This window comes from Notamacropus eugenii, chromosome 3 (assembly GCF_028372415.1).
Source record: "Notamacropus eugenii isolate mMacEug1 chromosome 3, mMacEug1.pri_v2, whole genome shotgun sequence".
Lineage (NCBI taxonomy): Eukaryota > Metazoa > Chordata > Mammalia > Diprotodontia > Macropodidae > Notamacropus > Notamacropus eugenii.
In genome coordinates, this window is record NC_092874.1 from 37,764,283 (window position 1) to 37,785,524 (window position 21,242).

General features: G+C 42.1%; 1 protein-coding gene across 12 annotated transcripts in view; it reads right to left on the reverse strand.

The window, feature by feature from the left end:
- The window catches only part of OXNAD1 (oxidoreductase NAD binding domain containing 1), a 60,571-nt gene that overhangs the window by 30,502 nt on the left and 8,827 nt on the right, over positions 1 to 21,242 (reverse strand). For 9 of the 12 annotated variants that reach the window (XR_011976592.1, XM_072651263.1, XM_072651262.1 and 6 more), the window contains 4 exons: positions 18,354 to 18,506; positions 18,030 to 18,093; positions 8,341 to 8,447; positions 621 to 762 (listed from right to left, as the gene is read on the reverse strand). Coding sequence is in view for 11 of the 12 variants with exons in the window: in XM_072651263.1 (XP_072507364.1) it covers positions 621 to 762; positions 8,341 to 8,447; positions 18,030 to 18,093; positions 18,354 to 18,469 (429 nt within the window). In the remaining variant the exon portion in view is untranslated. Of the gene's footprint in view, positions 1 to 620; positions 763 to 8,340; positions 8,448 to 17,468; positions 17,627 to 18,029; positions 18,094 to 18,353; positions 18,507 to 21,242 lie in introns of all 12 variants that reach the window. The other 3 variants (XM_072651264.1, XM_072651265.1, XM_072651266.1) reach the window with 1 other exon arrangement.

Here is a 21,242-nt window from a genome sequence, read left to right on the forward strand (position 1 = left end):
AAAAAATCATAAAAACAGATAAAGATGTAAGGAATATTTAAAGAAAAAAGACAAATGAAGGTTGAGAAGCAGAACTGAAGGTTCAAGTGGACTGAACTCAAAAGTTATAAAGTGGAGGGGGCATAAATGGGGACAAAGGAGGAGAATGGGTGATTTACCTTATTATGTCCTAATTTGGAACAGGTTAATTTCTATCATGGGGCATTACTTCCATCTCATTACTTCCCCGGTGAACTGATACTTCTGAGAGTAAAAACAGGAATAAGCAACAATGGGGGAAAATTTACAAAGGCAGTAACAAAAATATTGGTTAGAAGGACTTCTGAAGGTTTAATGCCATAAGAAACACAAAGAAACTCAAAAAGGAATTAATAAGGATCTAGAACACAGATAAGAAAATAAAATCTCAGAACTGAGAGACAAAACTTCATGAAGACACGCAAAAAAAAAAAAAAAGCTTCCTAGAAAAAGATGCATAAAAATGTACGAAATTTAACAAGCCGCACACTAACGATGATCTCCACTGAAGTCTAGATTTCATGAGTGGATAAAGTGAGCTAACTCCAGATCTTCTAAGTGCAGACAGACAGGAGAGGATGCCAAGCACACGATGCCCCTACCTTGGTATGGACCCAGAGAGAGGGAGGATGGTTGGCATATTTCACTGCTAATTCCACAACACTTTCTTGTTTTAACAGGCTTGGGCTTGAACAAATTGAGAATCCAGCAACCACGGGAACACCAGGAATAAAGAAATCAACCCTAAAGTAGAAAAGCAAATAAAATGTATGACTTCACTTCTTGACAACAAACAAAAGGAGCAGCCATTTGGCAGGTGTGGCTAAATCAAAGTGGCTGGCATACACTCTTGTAATCTCATGCAGTTTCTCCCCCTGCTGCTCTTATCACAATACTTTATTTTCTACACAATCTTTCCTCCTTCACTCTTATCATAATACTATATTCTAGGATTCCTCACATTTCAAAACTAAATATCATACTGAGCAGAAACTCTCAGAATATTCTGGCCAATTGAGACAAACCTTTTCAACACATTAAGGAAAGAAAAAATAATTAGCATGGAAAACAGCCAAATCCTGATTCCTGATCTCACAGGAGAAAAGGTAAGTCAACAAGATGCCCCTCCTACCAGGCAAAGTAAGTATAACCTCCACATCATTTCTGTTTATTTACCAATGGCTGACCATTCCCTTTGGGGGTGATTTTTAAATGTCTTAAGGCTAGTGGTCAATCTGGAGCATTAATCTAACCTCAGACCCTATTTCTCACTCTGTTGTTTTCCATTTGTAAATAATTCTACTAATTTTGGTTAACGAAATGGTTGGTATATAGATAGAGTTGCCACTGATTAACAGCACACGTGGTCAAATGCAGTCTACTCTGTGCTGGGTTTATCGCCTGTCTTGCAGCGCCCTCTGCTGACTGGACACTCCAAGAGGCTTCCAGGGCCAGGCTTCTGGGTGAGCACAGGTGCTTTAAGGACAGGTCCTTTCTGGACCAGGAGTCTTTCTTTGGAATTAGTATGAAAATGTACATTTGCAGGAAATGGGAATCAGAGGCCTGTATCAAATCATTCACTGTGTGCTTGGAAGAGGACGACAAGTGGAAATGGAGGGGGCCAAAGAGGAACTTGGCCTATCTGAATGAAATCATGCTGCCTACAGCCAGCTCTGAACCCACAAAAAACAAGACTCTATTTTTGCTGAAGTCTCCCAAGGGGTCCCAAGTCCTAGACCTCAGAACTCAGGCTAGTCTTACTAAAGCTATCTAGATGACGGTAGGCTTCTGAAGGGGGACCTGGGAAGCAAACCAGCACAGAATACCCTAAGGAGAAATGCATTCTGAATTCTAAGCAGTCAACCCAGAAATGAATCTTGGGAAAATAATGCACTGAAATATCAGAAGGAACTGCCTTCCGATAGGTGCTATAACAAGTAATACAACAAGCACCCCAGAAGCTCAGGAGAGTCCAAGGAGCTCAGCAGAATCAGTCAGAAAAGGCCGCCCAGCTGAGGAGTTGGGTCCCTTGCCTATTGGATTTCTCCTGCTTCCACATCTGAGACGTCCTACCCATGTGACTTTGGCTCAGTCCTTCTCTGCCCTTTCGCTGCGAGTCTGTAAAAAGGAGGTGGTCAGACCAGAATGGGAGGGCTGCCCAGAATTTTCTTCTTGTCCTAGAGCTGACTCAGTCATCCTCAGGTACTGCCTTTAAGGGATCTGAGTTTTAGGTGCCTCAAATGTACAACAAAGATCATCATACCCTCCTGGTGTAACTGAGGGGGTTTCTGGGAGAACCAAATAAGGTAACAGAGGGGAAAGCATTTTGTAAAGCAGGAACGAAGGGCTACCCAATGCTATAGTAGCATCATCAAATATCAGGAATCCAGGGTGTTCTCCCCACCTCGTGTTGGGTATAACTGGAATGTTAAAGGTAGATGGAAAATGCTATCCACACCCAGAGAAAGAATTACGTGGTCTGAATGCAGATCGAGGCACACTACTTGCTGTCTCTCTCTTTTGTTTTGTTTCTTCTCTTGTGGTTCATTCCATTGGTTATAATTCTTCTTTGCATCATGACCAATGTGAAAATACGTTTAATGTGAATGTATATGTAGTGCCTATATCAGACTGAATGCTGTCTAGGGGAGGAGGGAGGGAAGAGAGGGGGAGAAAATGGGAACTGAATGCTGTAAATTAAAAATAAATTTTAAAAAATCAGGAATGAGATTTCACATTTAAATGACCTTTTCCCTAAGATTTTTCACATCCTTTTACATATGCGATGCAGGTTAACATGAGGGCTAAACCCAAATGAAGTTCTTGGAAGCAGGGAGAAAGAGAGGATTTCAATGGTTTTGTAGATAAGAAAAGTGCAGCTGAGGAAAGTTAAGTGAACTGTCCATGATCACAAAGTGTATGAAGGAGGGCTAGAACCTGGGTCCTGGGTCTCAGCTCAGTCTCATTTCCAGCACATTAGAAACTCTTCTCTGCATGTTGTCTCCCCCACTGGCATCATCCTCCTCCAAGGCTGAGCTGAGGCTGGGCCTCTACTTCTAATGCAGCCTCTCTTCCCTCACAACCTTTCTTAAATCCTTCTGCCTCTTTCTCCTTTGCTGCTAACATGCTCACCTTGGAGAGCAGGTGATGCACGCACTTTTCTTATTCCCCCAAATTAACTCACACACTTCTGGACTCTGTCTCTAGTGCTTATAAACACCCATTCACTTGAACTCTGTACAATTGCAGGTTGATACCTATGGCAGACTTAAGTCATCGCAGGGTACCAGGGTGGGTCTTTTTAATGATTAAGATCAGAAAACAATGAGGTCTGACTCTAAAGTGATGTGAGAGGTAGCCTGGCATAGCGGACAGGGCACCGGACTTAATCAGACATGACGTACATGGCTCTGGGTCCCTTACCCAGTGTGCCTCAGTTTCCTCATCTGTACAATGGGGATGGAGGGTGGACTCAATGGCCTCCCTATGACCTGTTTTAACAAACATCCTAAAATTCATATTGTTACATAAGTGTAAAGTCAGTGTGGTACAGTAGAAAGAGCACTGGCCCTTGAGTCTGAGGTCCTGCGCTCAAATTCTGCCTCTGAGTAACCTGAGTCAAGCTGCTTGGTGGCCTGGGGGTTCCCATTCAGCTCTGGGTCTTATTCCCATCAAGATCAAGATCTGAGAAAGAAAGCCAACACTCATCCAAAGACCATCACTGTGCTCTGGAAGCTGCTCTCCTGCAGCTGCTGCCTTTCAAAGCTTACGAACATGCGGCACATTGGTTCAAATGCCACTGGAAACAGATCTTCAGCCTCTTCACAGACATTTGATGTTTGGAAGCAGTCAAACTTGATCAGTCACGTATGTTGAATAAGATGAGTGGGCACTGTTGTTTAGGGTCCAAAAAAAGACATGGAAACAACGAAACAAGACCCAAGTAATGACTGTGAAAAGTTCTCCAAATATTCTGACAATGGCAGGATCACCATAAAAAGACTCCTAAGGTAATGAATGACTTTAAGGGGATTAAAAACAAAATCTAATCTCTTTATAATCCTATCATAAACAGTGAATGGGAAAGAAGGAATTAACATTTCTTTGCTTCTAAAAAAAGCACGTATTATAAATGTTCACAGTCAGTAGAGATGAGCCATGGTCAACAAAATGGCCAGATTCATATTTCTCTCCCAGAAATTCACTTACACTCAAGTATGTAAGTGTATCAAAGCCAGATAATATATGTTGACACCATTACAAGTACCCCTTAGCTAATTCTACTCTGAGAATATAAATGGGATTTAATTTCTGTAAAACAGCAATGAGATGGTAGCCCTTTTTCCTGCTCAGATAGACAGACCTGGTAAACATTTATAATTTCGAAGACAAATAGCTTGACCACAACAGCACCAAAACCAACATGTACGCATTTTTTTTTTTACTTAGGAAAAGTGGTCTGCTTGGCACAAAAGTCTGAGTGAGGCTGTTGAAATGCTCCCGTCACATCAAGCAGAGTACAGGATAGAAGCGAAAAATGCAAAGAGAATCATTATAATTAAAGCTTCTACTCCTCACAATGTAATAACTGTTGAACAATTCTTGAAGGGTAAATATACTTTCTACAACCCCCCCCCCAAACAGCCACCAAGAATTTAATATGTATCACTGAACATGTGCAAAGATTACAGTAAATTGCTTCAGATTATTGCAATCAGCATCTTGTTTTCTAGTTCTAAATTCAAAGGCAAACTGTTTAACATGAGTGCTAACTCCTACTATTCTCACAGTCTCCAATCCTAACAAAACTTATTTTCAGATGGACCATGCCAAAATTAGCCAAGTCTGTGAAATCCAATCAAGGCTGAAAAATCAACACAATTTTAAAAAGTGGCCATCCCCACTGTAAAAAATAGCCCACAGCTCATACACACCCTCAGGTGTCTATGAAAGTCCAAACTGCTCTATATCCAGATCAACCTGAATTTAAGCTCCATGGGGCCCTTTCCAGGAATGCCGAGACAGATTCTTGGGTCAGAAGGCCATCAAGTGTCCCCATTATCCTTAGGATATATGTGGGGTTCAATGGAAACACACTAATGATTTGCTCTGTGTCCAGATGAACTGGAAGGCACAGATGACATTAAGGAAACTCTTTAAATCCCACCCAGACAAAATCAAAAGGACAGAAAGAGGAGAAACTACTTAGACTGTTTTTGCTTTGCAATGGGAGACAATAGTTTGCTGCATGTAATCTCATTTGTTCAGGTGAAGACTGCTAACTTCTGAGTACAGACCCCTGCCTAGTGATACAGCTTTCAGCCAGAAGGAATGACTGCCCCTAATTCTGCTGCAAGCTCTGCCTATGCAGGGAAAGCTGCTAGCGGCTTGCTGGCTTCAAGGGTCTTCAAAATGCTATTTCTGACCTAGAGGACAGTGGCCACAGCTGGCCTGGGAGTTGAGAACACTGGACACGTATGGGTGACCTGGGTAAGTCACAACCTCTCAGAGAAATGAAATCTCCCAAAGAAGGTGGTGACCTACACAGGTGCAGGGATGTCCAATGCCAGGGAAACTGCAGGCCCAGCCCCATCACTCATCCTGCTTTTGCCACTGATGACTCCCAGCAAAAGGCCTATGAACCCGGGCAAGGACAAGAGGCTTGGGCCTGGGAGGGGCTCCCAGGTGACAAAAAATAACCAGAATCTACACTCTCTATGTGACTCAATGAGGCCTGGAACTATCACTCAGGTGACCCAATAGCAGCTGGCCTAAAATGGAATCCACATGCGCATATGATGAATTAAGAAAGGAGAGGGAATGGAAGACAGACATAAACAGGAGGGCGGGGACTTTCAGGTAGGGCAGAAGTCTGGCACCACTTAGGCTAGTGGCCGTTCTAATGAACAGTTCAGGTCATCTGACAGGTCACCAGACTCTTGGGAGAGGTCAGCACACCCCAAAGGAGAAGGATCTGCTGATTCAATGGGATCTATTAAGAGGCAAAGCACCCTCAGAGGCACAGATCGGATGTTCCTAGATGTTTTTTGTTATGTCTTATCACACATTACCAATCTGACATGGGATCCAGGGATCAGGAGATGGAAGGGTCCTATCCTCTTATTTTAGAGGGAAGCTGAATTGCCTGAGGTCATACAGGAAGGACTGGAATCCAAGTCCCTGGACTCCAGAGTTAGTCAGCAAGCACTCTTTCCTCTGAACCAACATAATGGTTTGCAAATCAGTCTCTTAATATTAATCATAATCAGAGTTTATAGAATGGTGTAAGGTTTACAAATGTCTCATTTCTTTATTCTCACATTAACTAAAGTGGGACACAACAGCTGTAATTCCCATTTTATAGATGCAGAAACAGAGGCTCAGCAAAAGCTAAGCGATACTGTGCTTGTGTCCCAGGCCTTCTGAGCAAGCCCTGGCCTCCCACCATTCACCAGCAGAGCTGAATTTCAGAGCCTCCAAAGCTGAGGATTAGAACCTGAAGCTCGCTGATCCCCACCCTGGCACAACAACCATAAGGCCGGGCTTGGAGCTCATCCTGGTCAAAAATGCAAACTGCACCTGGTAACCAGAAGCAAATCTTCCTGCACAGACCAGGGTTTTCTGATTTTCAGCCTGGCACATTTTTGACAATCACTCACCAGTTCAATCTTATAGAAATGCAAAGCTACTCCTCTGAGGGAAGGTTTCATTTCCACACAGACAATGATCTAGGAGGCGGCTTCCCACAGCACAGGGCAGAAGCGTTCCTATTCAAAGAAGGGTCTAAGTTGCTGTTCCCCAACCAGCACCCCACAACCCTTTGGCAGGTTTCTAAGAAATCTGGTATGTCCCCAGAGCCTAAAATTCTTTTCTTTTCACTATTTTTTTTAACCAAATGGGTTAAAGAGGTGGCAACTATGATGGAGAGAGAAGATGGCTAGTGTTTGAAAGTATTCCTATTATATGTACATAAAAAGCGAAGGGCATTAGTGGATGGCTAAATGAGAGGAATGTTGGGAGATGTCTGCCTCCTGTATCGCAACTAGTTCACAGGTAGAGGTCACAGAAAGAGCAGGAAAAGCTGGCCAGAGAAGTAGTGACAAGACTGATTCCCTGCACCTTAAAGAGATCCAAAAAATACATATTTAAAAATATTTACTGCAGCTCTATGTTGCAGTGGCAAAGAACCAAAAACTAAGGAAGGGGTAACGGCTGAAAAAATCATGGTATATTCTTTACCACAAGAAATGAAGAACAAGACAGTTGCTGAGAAACTTGGAAAGACGTGTTATGAACTGATGCAGAGAGAGGTGAGCAGAAGCAGGAGAACCATTTATTCTGTAACAACAACACTGGTAAATGACCAGCTATGAAAGACTTAAGAACACTCTCTCACTGACACACTGACAACCTTGGTTCCAGAAGACTGATGATGACGATGACAACCACTTACCTCTTGGTAGAGAAGTGACAGGCTAGATAGACTACAAGTGTTTTCTTTTTTTTCTTTTTCCAGTGGGGTTGTAGGGCAAAGGGAAGGGGGCAACTAAATGATGCCTAGTGCATAAAGTGCCAGGCAGGAAGTCAAGAAGACTCATCTTCCTGAGCTCAGACACTTCCTAGCTGTGTCACACTGAGCAAATCACTTAACCCTGTTGACCTCAGTTTCCTCACCTGTAAAATGAACTAGAAAAGGAAATAATAAACCATTCTAGTACATTTGCCAAGAAAACCTCAAATGGGGTCATAAAGACTCAAACACCACTGGAATGATCAAACAGGTCAGAAACGTTTTCATTTTTAAAACTGATAAAAATAAAACTAATCCACACCCTCACAGCCTTAGATACTACTTGTAGAACTGTCTTACAGTCAACATAACTGCATGAGTTGGTAACACCGATTTTTAATTGAAACTTAAAAAGGTTAAACTCTCCATTAATCATTCTAAATCAGAAAAATGGACATCTTTAAAGTATCATCCTCTGCCTGAGTCACGGGGCCAAAAGCTACCATGGTACAAAATCAAGCCACTGTATGCTAGTAGGGAGGCTCCTGAGGAGGTCTGCCTCAGACAGGAAGACCTGGGGCTCAGGTCCCCCCATCTAGGACACATGAAGACTGAGTGACCCTGGACAAGGCCCTTCACCTCTCAGACTATAAACCACAGAGCAAGTGCCGATGTCCCTGGATACAAGAAGGCCTCCCCAGCAACAAATCAAAGATCTGGATCCCCTCCCCCCCACAAAAAGGATTAAGTGTAGGAGCAGTGATGGAATCTGCTCCTCCATGCACCATGTGAACAAAGTAAAAACAACTTACCATTGGCCGGCTTTGAAAGTAAAATCTTTATTGGCGATCAGCAAACGGAGTCTTCGGACAGATTCTGATTCATAGGCAAGCCCACACACTTTAGCGGAAGACATAATCTGAAACAGGAAAAACGTGCTGTGATTTTGTTATATTTACAAACCACATACAAAAACTCCCAGTAACTCATGGGCAGAGCGCCACATGGTATGTCAATTCAGAAAATCAGCGTGACTGCTCCTCAAATTCTACAGAAGCAAAACCAAAGAAAGATGATCATGCAATCTGTCTACAAAGAAAATCCCGAAAATCTTTCGGGAGGCAAACTATCAGACTAGTTTAATTTGATTTTGAGATTAGGCTTCGACCCTTCTAACACCCAATAACCACCGAACTTTCAAATTCTAACTAACATAAATCCCTGCATTTACAGAGAGACCCTAAATTGTCTAACAAGGTGCTCAAGGTCAAGGAGGAACTAATCACCTTGCTGGTGAATGACATGACCCCTGGATATTTCTCTTTTAGCTTCAAGCCATCCATCTAATTACATCCTGGACACTTAGCACAGTGCTGAGCACACAGCAGGCACTTCATAAATGATTAATGGATTAAACTGTCCTCTGTCCTCATTAACACCTCCAAGCAAAAGATGGCCAGGAGGTAGTTTGTCCTTGGAACTGACACAATCTTTTGGGTGGGGAAGGAGACCTTATTCTACACTTCAGTGTCAAGACAACTCCTCAGTCATCTCTCCAACCAGTACCTGGCCAGGAGTCACTTCTGTGTAACTGATTAGTGGTGATAAAGCCTTGCCCTGAAAATCTCAAATGAGAGGGCCTCCCGCCCCTGTTCAGCCCACTGCCCTCTGCCTGTTACAAGCTTTGCTTCACCTGGAGCCCAAATGCTTCTCTGCAATTTCCACCCATTACTTCTAGCTCTGCCCACTGAGACTGAATCCCTCTCTTATATGACAATCCTTGAAATAATGGATGACCACCATAAGGGTGCCCCTAAGTATTTATCTGTTCATGTTTCCCTGGCCCAACTGCCCCTTCCCCTCCCATCACGAACAGCTTGTTTGTTCTATGAAGAATGAACTGTTCACTTACTGGAGGGATATAAAATCATTTGGCCCATTAAAGTCCATTTTTAGTCAATCTAGGCACAGACTTATGGTGAGCCCTTAACTTACAGTGTTCCAAAATTCGCTTTTAAGTTAGTGATTTGACTTTCTAACACACAATTACCAATGGTGGCCCACAGAACCTCCATAACTCATAAAGCAGCTTTATCCTTGGCCCATACTCCCCATCCCCACCCTCCTCCCTCCTTATCTCTACTATAGAAATGGCTCACCTTGTCCAGGGCAAACAGGAGAATGCATGTGGTGGGTTTTCCTCTAGTGCTTCCTCCTATCCCTTTCATGTGGGCATCACTTTTGGCTTTGGTTTATACCAATAACTCCTGAGACTACCTTCTCAACCATGACCTTTCACCTGACCTCCAGTTTCAAATCCCAACTTCCTGCTGGCCTTTTCCTCTCCTGGCTGTTTCTGGAACTTGAAACTTAATGTGACTAAAAACTCAGCCTGATCACCATGCCCAAAGCACTGAAGCTGTCTTTGATTCCCCTCTCCTTCACCCCTCAAAGCCAAGGCACTGCAGAGACTTGGCAAGTCTGCCTTCAAAATGTCTCTTCTCCTCCATTCTCACAGTTCCCACCCTAACTGGGTTTGTAACCAAATCTTATCTTACTCTTAATTCTGTTCTTAGCAAATCTTACTAGGTCTTTATCTATGTTTTCAATACTGCCTTATCCAAGTCCCAAGATTCATTTGCTTAAAATTCCATTCTGATAATGTGCAGTATTTCCCTGCTGGCTGAGGAGAGAATGGAGCTCCAGTGAATGGAGCTCGCCTTTAGGTCAAGGAGACCTGAGTTCAAATCCAGCTGTGGGACCCTGGGCAAATCACCTAACCTCTTTCAGCCTCAGTTTCCTCAACTGCAAAATGGGGACAATGATAGTGTGGACCTCCCAGAAACGATATCTGTAAAGTACTCAGCCCAGGGTCTGGCGCACGGGAGGCATTTAATCTGTGCTCACTACCTTGCTAGAGTACAGATTCCCTGAGGAAGGGACATGTTATATCCTACTTACATCTGTACTCACCAATACAGCCAACACAGTGCTTTAGAGTAAGGAAGTGACTGAACGAAAACTTCAGTAAAAATAACCTGGAAATTAGTTCCCAGAATAAGAGTAAGTAGCAGAAAAGGAAGGTCTCCCTCATTTTTTTAAGATTAAAGAAAACTGGGTTATTATGAATATTTGACAACTCAGGGAATAGGAAGGGAGAGAAATACTTTGTCTCAGTTATTACCCTGAGGAACAGGAATTTTCTCTTATTTCCAGCATATCTGATTTTCTAAAATCCAAACAAAAAGACACCCAATGAAAAGTCTCACAGGAACTTCCATAATGTAATTCCTCTCTAAGGGAAGAAAATGCTTACTTTATTAATATCAATACTACTAATTTTCATCAATAATAACCTTTTAAAAATATACCTGGCAGATGTATTACTTAATTTTAAAATGCTTAGCTTCCATCTTTCAACATTATTTCAAAATTTAAAGATAAGAAATTCTAAGCCTACAAAGTACAGGCACTTGGATGGCAGGGAAAATGAAAATATAGTCCACAATATAAAAGAGAGATCTCTCCACATACAAATAAAAAGTCAGTGTGCAAATTCAATATAATTCCTAAGAACCCTTTGAAATGAAATAGTATTTTGCTAATGTCCAAATATGTACTACAGTGATTTTGTAGAAAAGGTTATATAAGCACTAGGCAACTATCACCTTTTCATTTGACTGTGGGAGCTGGGAATGAGCAAAACATTCTCCACAGATCACCTTTGGCCTAATGTCGTTGGTGGAACATGAGACCAAGCAATGAAGAGATGGGAACCCCTCCACTGCCAAGGCCTGGGCCTCCTGCAGCACAACCACATTTCTGATGCAAGGAGAATCAAGGGCTGGGCGACATCATTTGCCTGACCATCTTTCTTCTAATTATTAAACAAGTAAATACACAAAATTCTTTTCCGTTTTTTTCTCAAATATTGTGTAAATGACAACCTTCTTATGTGCTGTTGTTTGTTTGGCTTGGAAAAGCAAACATTTTGATGACAGAAACAACTCCAATTCTGATGTTTGTGCTTACTTTTCATGCTTAATGATAAAAAGATTTAGAGACTGAGGCTTTAACTGAGTCATGCTCTAACTTAAAACACAAGGCAGCAAAGGAATGTCTCCATGAAATAACATTTAAACACGTCTACTATCCTGTAAAACAGACTTTGCCAACTTATGTTAGTATACATACAAACATACATACTTATACATAAATTTTCAAAGCTTTAACAGTATCAACACTAAAAAAAAATACAATTCTACTGATTCAAGAAGTTTTAACACAGTTTTGTTGATGTAAGATTCTCTGACCAGGAAATGGGTCTTGGTCCAGGAAATCTAATTTTCCCACTTCTCTCCCATTACTTCCTCAGTTTAAAACCATAGGCAAAAAAACCCAAACAGGAATAAGAATAATTATTCAATATAATGCTACCAAAGGAAATAAATCTAACAATGGAAACACGATCATAAGGTGTTTAAAATATGATTTTTATACAAGCAATATAGTCACCTAGAAAAACATCTAATTATCTCATGTGCTGTAGGAACCCTCTCAGACTCATGACCTTGTGTTTTTCAGGGGCTCAGGCCTTTCACTGGAAAGGTGAGCGATGACTTAGAAGGCCATGAGGACTGCCATTAGTGTGTATGACCTGTTGAGAGGGTACAGGAATTATTTCTGATTCTTCCTCAAAATATTTATGCATAATCTGAATCAGGGAAGAATTGTGAGGTTCAACACCATGCCAAGATGGGGAGGGGCCATCCCCTTCTAGGGAGTGGTCAGCTCCAAGGCCTTACAGTTCACAGCTGTCTGGCACACAGCAAGCACTTAGATACACCTTCACTGATGTGACTCATACTCGTTCAGAAACATTTATTAAATGCCTTGCTATGTGCCAAGGTACCCCAATAGTCACTGCCCTCCTCAAGCTTACATTCCATTGGGCAGACAACGAAGGGGCCCAGGAGGCTCTGCTGGAGGAGGCAGACATGCAAGAAAAGAGGAGGAGATGGGGTTCTATGGACCAGAATGCCTCCTGGTGACATTCTGGGGAGGGGAGTGGTCAGACATCAGGAACATCAGTCCGGAAGCAGGATGACAGGGTAGAGAAGGGGCAGAGAGGTCAAAGAGGACACCACTGGAGTAGTCCCAGTGACAGGTGTATGGGCCTGGACTTTGGTAGAGGCTATGTAACGGAAGAGAAGGGGCAGAGAGGAGAGATGTCATGGGTCTAGATCTGACTGGACCTAAGTATTGAGAGCTAACAAACAGCCAAGTATAATAACAATTAACAACAGGTAGCATTTGCATGGCATTTTGTATGCAAAGCCCTTTACAAACACTGTCTCATTTGATCTTCAGAACCCTAGAGGTAGGTCTTATTATCCCTATTTTAGAGATAAGGAAACTGAGGTAGAAGTTAAGCTCCTTGCTCAAGTTCTTCCTGCTTTCAGGTCCAGTGCTCTGTCCACTGCACTACCCAGCTGTCTCATATAACTCCAATACTGGTAGTGCACTCAACAAAAATTAATTGGTATGGAGGAGGGATAAGAGGGAAAATATGAATTTCATTCTGTACAGGTTAAGTTTGAGATGTCAATGAGACATCTAGCAAGTAGCTGGCAATTCAGGTGGTCAGGAGAGATATTAAGATGGATATATGGATTCAGAAGTTTTCTCCCTAGAGAAACAACTGACCTCATGAAGAGTCCAGGACTGAGCCTTGGGAGACATCCATACTCAGTGGGAGGGAAGAGGAGGGTAATTCAGAAAAGGAAACTGGCAAAGTGTCACAGAAATCAAGGCAGGAAACAGTTTGGGGTAGGGAGGAATTGAGAGAGGAAAAAAGCTCTCAAGAAGTCAAGCTGAATGAGGCCTGAGAAAAGGCCACGTGATTTGGCAGTTAAACCAGTATCTAAATATGCAAACCCCTTAAGATGAAGTGGAGCCAAGACAGCAGAGCAGAGGAAGCTATACAGCTAAGTTCTTCCAACAACCCCCACCCCCTGAACAACTTTAAAAAAAAAAACCACCTCAAAACTGAATTCTGGAGCAGCAGAATCATCAAAAGACATTTTTCCAGCCCAAGACAACTTGGGAGGTCAGCAGGCAAGGTCTGTGACACCAGGAGGGGCTAGCCAGAACACAGGCAGCAGTTACACTAGTGGTGGCATTCTAAGCAGCCGTGACCTTGGAGGGACCAGTAGCAGCAGTAGCTCCTTGGGAACTCATAGCCCAGAGACGGTGAGGGGGTTGAATGACTGGTCAGAAAGGGATTACAGGGGACCCCTAGGCTAGCCCATTCCTACCTCTGGATCACAGGCCCAGGGGAAGAGGAGCTTGAGTGGTCCCAAGAATGCAGGGCAGTGAAGAGCAGTGCAGAATGCAGTGCCAAGGAGGCAGGAGCCTTTCCTGGGTAAAGATCAGAGCGCAGACCAGAAGAGCAGTACCTACACCTCTCCCCAGATCACACCACGAACCTGCAGACCCCTCAGAACTAGCCTTGAAAACAGAAGCACAGAAGAGCCTGAGGCTCGTGCCAGTGCTTCCCCACCCCAGGTGAGCAGAGCCCAACTTTAACACAAAAGTCAAAGGTAAGAAGGAAGATGGAAAAATGAGCAAACAAAGAACCTGACCCAAGACACAAACTCAGAAGACAATAGCGTCAAAACAGTTATAAGCAAAGCCTCAAAGAAAAAAGGGAATCAGACACAAGCCCAGTAAGAATTTCTGGAAGCGCAAAATAATGACTTTAAAAATCAAGTAAGAATGGTAGAGGAAAAACTGGGAAAAGAAATGACAATAATGCAAGAAAATTATGAAGAGAGAATTAACAGCTTGGTAAAAGAGGCACAAAAAAAAATACTGAAGAAAAATAACACCTTAAAAAATCAGAATGGGCTAAATGAATAAAGAGGTACAAAAACTCACTGAAGGAAATAATTCCTTAAAAATCAGAACTAGGCAACTGGAAGCTAATGACTCCATTACAGATCAAAACAAAATAAAAAGAATGAAAAAATAGAAGAAATGTAAAAATATCTCACCAGAAAAACAACTGCTCTGGAAAATAGGTTGAGGGGAAATAATTCAAAAATTATTAGACTACCAAAAAGCTATGATCAAAGGAGCTTAAACAATGAATTTCAAGAAACTGTACAGAAAACTGCCCTGATAACTGAGAACCAGAGAATAAAACAAAAATTCAAAGAATCTACCTATCACTTCCTGAAACAGATTCCAAAACAGAAACTCCTAGGAATATTATAGCTAAATTCCAGAGCTCCCAGGAAAAGGAGAAAATATTGCAAGCAGTCAAAAAGAAACAATTCAAATATCACAGAGCCACGGTCAGGACAACAAAAGATTAAGCAGTTTCCACATTAAAGGAACAGAGGGCTTGGAATATGATATTCTAGAAGGCAAAGAAACTAGGATTAACAACCAAGAATAACCTTCCCAGCAAAACAGTGTAATTCTTCAGAAGAAAAAAAAAATGGACATTTAATGAAACAGAGCACATTCCTGAAGAAAAAATCAGAGCTGAATAGAAAATCTGACATTCAAACACAAATTCCCTAAGCTTTTGTAGCCTAGGTTTTATAAGGATTATTTTTTCAATCTTTGCTGTAAGATGAGATAGCCACACTGTCCAATCCCTAAAAATCCAGCCTGCTTTATAAATCAATGTTTCTTTGCATGTGATCCTCAGATAACAAGAAGTGCTCCTGTGATTTGGGGCCAATCTCTACACCTTCTTGGAGCACTCCCTGTTAAGTGAGGGAACTACACTAGAACATCTCAACTGTACCCTCCAGCTCCTGAAAACCATGAATTTCTTTAGGACAGAATGTGCTCCCTCTTGGCCCCTTTTCTGCTAAGAACCTTGTCTAATCTCTCAGTGCAATATTATTCATGTTTAGATAATTTTTAATTCATGAGAATATTTCAAGGTTATCACCATCTTTCTGTTATTTGGACTATAAAAAATACTTTAAGTTTGAAAACATAAGCATAAGTTAATTCCAAAGTTCTATTTTCTTATAAAGGCATATACTTCTGATACATTGCATAAATAACAGAGTATAAATCAATATCCTAAAATACACATGTACTTTTAAACCAATCTCTGAGCAAAGAGCTTCTCTTTCCATCATTCATCTAGGGATGTTTTCACTGTGACGTGTCCCAGAGAGCTCTACCCCAAGCCCAGGTAATCTTCACTTGACAGTCTCCAGATCACTCTATAGTATGTGTGGACACAGTCTTCCAGAGCTTTTTATGGTCCACATTTAGATGAACTAACTTAACTAACTTCAAAAATAAAGTGGCTCTGAAAGACTTTCTAGCCTGGCCCTGGTTCTAACTCTTTTGCTCCTCCTCAGCTGCGCTTTCTCTGATGTAAGGAGAAAGTCTAACTTTGCATTACAGTGACAGACATCCTACCATATGTCATCCTACTACAATCTAAGCTCCATGAGGATGGGGATTATGTTTCAGTTAAACTTTTCCACTGCTTTTAGCACACTGTGTACATAGTAGGTCTTTCTGGAACACTGGTGGATGAGTATTGAAAGATTCAGCCCTCTGCCAGGTCAGTTTTTCCTAAGATAGACTTAGGGGAGGGAACTTGATCTTACAATGTCCTAACTTCTGGATACTCTGATTCTCAAAACATTTGAATTGTACTATTAAGAGTATGTATTGACTTTAAGCTTGAGAAATAAGCCCCCAACCACCTAATTAACAGAACAGTCAAGGGGCCTTTTTCAACTTTTAAAAGTATTCATTGAATATTCTAATTGTACCAGCTTTAAAAGAAAAAAGTATAACTCAAAACATGTTAAAAAAAAACCTTCATGCCATCACATTAAACTAATTTTCTTCATAATTAGCATGGCTGTCATCCTTCAAAGAAAGCTAACAAATCTCAGCTTTGCCAATTCAGAAATTTTGGGTTGAACAAGACAAAAATAATTAACAGATTTTTTAAAAACTAGATTTAAAAAACCCAGCATAAAAGGTGTATGTTCCCATGTTATATGAATCTGGAGGAGCTGAGCTAATATAATTCAAATTTCCCAAGAAAATTCTGGCTCAAAGCTAACCCAAAACACATAAAAATTTTAGTCCCAAAGCAACTTTCTAAGAGCAGAATTAGATTGAAAAGGGATTCCCCTTCCAAAATTTCCTCTTTTCAGAAAGCAGTAGCAACAGGGGACCTGATCCAGGGCATGGCAGAGGGGGCGCTACAGTCAAGAGGCCAGACCAGCCTTGCTTTCAACACTTGGTGATCAGGTAACAGTTCCTCCTTCAAGGCTTGGGCTTCAGTTTTCTCATCTGAAAAGCTGGGGTGAAGTATGGGGTCGAGGGGAGATCAGAAAGATATGATTTCTACAATCCTCCCCCACTCTGTATTACAAGTTTTCAGATCTCTTTCTATAGTCCCTTCCACTGGATGATTTGGGCTGCATTTATGATTTCATCAGTGGAGGAGCTCCCTCTACCAAGGCAAACTGGCAATTCAAAAGTCGTGGTTTCCCCCACCCCCAGCGACTCCCAGAGAAGTGAGAATTTTTTAGTATATGATGATAGCAGGCAATGAAAAGAGCACTGGAATTAAGGCCAGGTAGTAAGGAAAGTACTCCAGCACGCACAGAGCGCTACATATACGTGAGTGGGGATGAGGATCACAATGTCTTCCTCACTACTACAGTCAGTTATCTTTTCCCCCGCAAGCATCACTTTGTTACATAGAATAACAAAACTTAGTATGTGACATTTGTAAGCTTTAAAAAAACTAATGAAAACTTTATTTAAAAATATTAACATTGTCTAACAGTATGGACTGTAGAAAACCACAACCCCCAGGAAACTGTTAACCTGATCAAACATTTAATTTTAGATATTCAACAAAAATGGAGCTACTCACAGAGGGAAAGGGTGAGTGTCCTTCCCATGCTATGAAACCCCTTCACAGAGCAGAAAAGCTTTCTAGGGGTCTGTGTGAATATGGTGGAAAGTCTGCACTTGGGACAAGGAAAAAGATCTTCTGCTTTGCTTTCCCACATGTTGGAATGAGAAGGTGTTCTACAGCAGGAGGGAGAACAAGGATTTTAAGGCGCAGGCTGGTAACAAGTCGTCTCACTTAAGACTCTAACTCTACAAGAGCTCATCTGTACCCCCACCATGACCTCTCACCAAGTGAGCATGCACCTGTCCCCGCACCCACAAGGACAACGACCTCTGCCTGCAAGGTTTGCTAGGCACATCACCACACCAAGCTCCCAATGCTGCCTCCCTGGGTAACCTGGGCAAATCCCTCATTCACAAAATGTGGGAAGCTGGCCTGCCAGCCTGAGCTCCCTCTCAGCTGAGTCCATGACAGTTCCATGAACTGTCTCTGAGGCCCATTTCCTCAGCTGTAAACCAAAAAACCCCCTACTCCCTTGCAGAAGACAGAAAAATCATGGCACTACATAAATGTACCGACCTTGTCTCGAAAGATTTCTGCTGTCCTCTCCAAGTGATCGCTGTTCTTCTGGGATTTCATTGTGCTAATTTGGTAAAAGGCAAAATCAGAAGTTTACTATGCCTGTCCTTTAGAGAAGCAATGAATCAAGTTAACATGCACAGTAAGGCCCTTCTTTCTGAAGGGACAGAAAGAATCTTAAAAATAACCAATAAGCCAGCCTGAAAACCAATGTACAGTCAGTCATCTTCAGCTCATCGTACCCAGTGGGCGACTGATCTGGAAAAGCTGAGAAGCCCACTGTGCCAGGCCAGCATCCAATGTCATGGAGCACACAGGACATACCAGCTCCCGGTGAAGTGACGCCAGTCTTTGGGCCTCTGTGGTGACAATGCAGTCTGAGGGCAGAACATTCCAGCAGAGCCTCTCAATAAGGGAGGGATGACAAAAGCTCGAGCCATGATACAGTCAGACAGAGGCCAGAACACTCCGGAAAGCCTAAATTTTATAAAAAGATGAAAGGAGGCAGAGAGGCAGGTTATTCTGCTGGCAGCAGTCCCCGAACATTAATCATCATAGAAAGGAGAGCTTCTGTGACATTCATTCCTATGGACAAAAGAGTTTTAACAGGGGTTCTTGGACTCAGGTAGACTATAGGAAGTCAACCCCAAAACATTCTGATAATTTTATTTGGATAGAATTGACTTCCTTTGGAATCCTCTGTGGTTTATGAATTTAAAAACAATATAAAGGGGTCCAAAGGCTCCACCAGACTGCAAAGGGCAGGGTCCAGGACACACCAAAAGGTTAAGAACCTCTGTTACAAAGTTAATTAACAAGCACGTATGAGTTCCCTACTATAGGCCAAGGCCTGTGCTTGGCACCAGAGAGACAAAGACAAAAATTCCAAACAACCCTGCTCTGGAAGAATTTATATTCTTTTGGGAGAACCAACCTATGACAATCAGAGCAAACATTTTTAGGACTTAAGGTTTGCAAAGCACTTTATTTACATGTATGATTTTGTTCTCACAACAACCCTGTAAGGTAAATACTATCCTAATTTGACAGATAAGAGGCTGAAAGAGACTTGGCCAGGGTACAAAAGCTACTATCTGCCTGAGAAAGATTTGAAGTATGTTCTTCCTGACCCCAAATGAGACGCTGTTCACTGGGATAGCTAGCTGTCTCATATAGGAGGATAAGGAAAGGCTCCCTGGGCAAAGTGATGCACCAGTGATGTGAGAGAGGACAGGATGAATGTGCAGGGACAGGAGGGGGGAACCTGCTAGGAAGCTAGCGAGGGGCCAGATGACAAAGAACTTTTCAAGTCAGCAGAAGAATTTATAATCTGTCCTTGGTGTAGTAAGGAACACTGGAATGTCAGAATAACTCCATAAGCATATCCTTCTTCTGGAGGAGCTACTGGAGGCAACCAGCGCCCTCCTGCTCCCTTCAGTATAGACATGAGGCACTGGGGGAGGTCCTGGACTAAGGAGGCAGCAGTGTCAGAGGAGAGATGATGCCGATGTGAAACCAAAGGGTCTTGGCAACATTGTGGATGGGGGGGAAGGGGAGGTGAGACAGTGATGACTCCCAGGGCATAAGCCTGAGGGACTGAGTGCCCAAAAAATAACAGGAAAATTCAAACAGACAGAGTTTGAGGGACTCTCCGATTGGAGATGTCTACGAAGCAGCTGGACCATTCTCTGAATCCAAGGCTCCATGATGCACATGAAACTAGAGTCTTAGATCTCCAAGAGCCACCTGACTGGCCCAAGGTCACAGAGTAAGTGGCAGAGGGAGGATGTGAACCCAGGTGCTCTAATTCTAGAGTCAGAGTGATTTCCATAGCAAAAACTTGTAGGAAAAGTTTGTTTTAGGGTTTTTTCTTCCAAGCCCTAGCCCAATATTGTACAAAAGTGCAAGTTACCTGGCATGAAAACATCAGGCAACTGCTTCAATCCCCAACCCTTTGCCAAGTCTTCATCTAAAGCTGAGGAAGTTCTAGTCCAGGAAGCAGGGACTACAGTGGCTACCGGGCCTGGCTCCTCATCCTTCTCCTGTTGATCTCTCTCTTTCTCTGATCCCCAGATCTCTGATCTCCCAGATCTCTGCCTAAAACTGAAGGGGAATCACCTACCATCTGTGAATCCAAAGAATGAATGAAATGTCTATTCTAAGTCCTCCAGAAAGTCTTTAAAACCCTTTGAGAAAGCCAGTTTAACTTCTGGGAGAATATGAAATCAATGTACTGTGCTTACTATTAATAAAAACAGGCATTTACATTTTCACTTCATATATTTTGCTTGTTTAGTTATAATCTTGTTAGAAAACAATCATCTACATTGGAAATGTGCTTTTAGACACAAAAAATATATGTGAAATAATTAAAAAACATTCCTTTTTCTTTTAGTAAATTAAAAAAAATATAGGATTACTTTTCACCTTACAAAATTATTACTTAAACATTTTTGAAATTAAGTCAGAAACAAAAAACCAGTATTTACATGAAAAAAAGTATTCAAATTCATTTTTCAATCTATGAGATTTTAAAACTTGAAATGCTTGAATTGTAATGAAGACCCAGAAGATGATGATCCAATGAGATTTACACTCAAAGGACCTCAGTTCAAACTGCTGCCATCACCTGTGTGACATTGGCTAAGGAATGCAGCAACCTCTTTCGGCCTCAGTTTCCCCATCAGTAAAATGAAGAGCTGGGACTAGATGGAATCTAAGTCCTTTTCCAACTATAAATTTATGATCCTGTGACCCTCTTCAAAGAGACTGACCTAACAATCCATATTGGAAAAAAAACCTGATCAATCAATGGGCCATCATTAAGCCTTGACTAGGTACTAGACACTGCTAAGTGCAAAGAACCGTGTCCTCAAAGAGCTTCCCTTTAAGAGGGGAAGGCCCATGGAGGGAAGAAGTCACACAGAGGTCACATATGGGGAAGGCACAAGCGGCTGCAGGACATAAGAAAGGCCTCTTACTTTAGTTAAAAAGAAAACGGATACTAACACTCTTTTTAATATCTTAACCACAGTGGAAGGGTTTGTCAGCCCCCCAAAGGCAAATAATGCAAATATGACTTTCCCCATTTTACCAACATGGAAGGCATTTGGAGGAGTTCCCTGTGGTCACAGGTATGTCTGGAGTGAGATTTAAATTCAGGCTTCTACCCACAGCAGGTTGATGAAAAATGCCTAGAGTCCAAACAAGGGC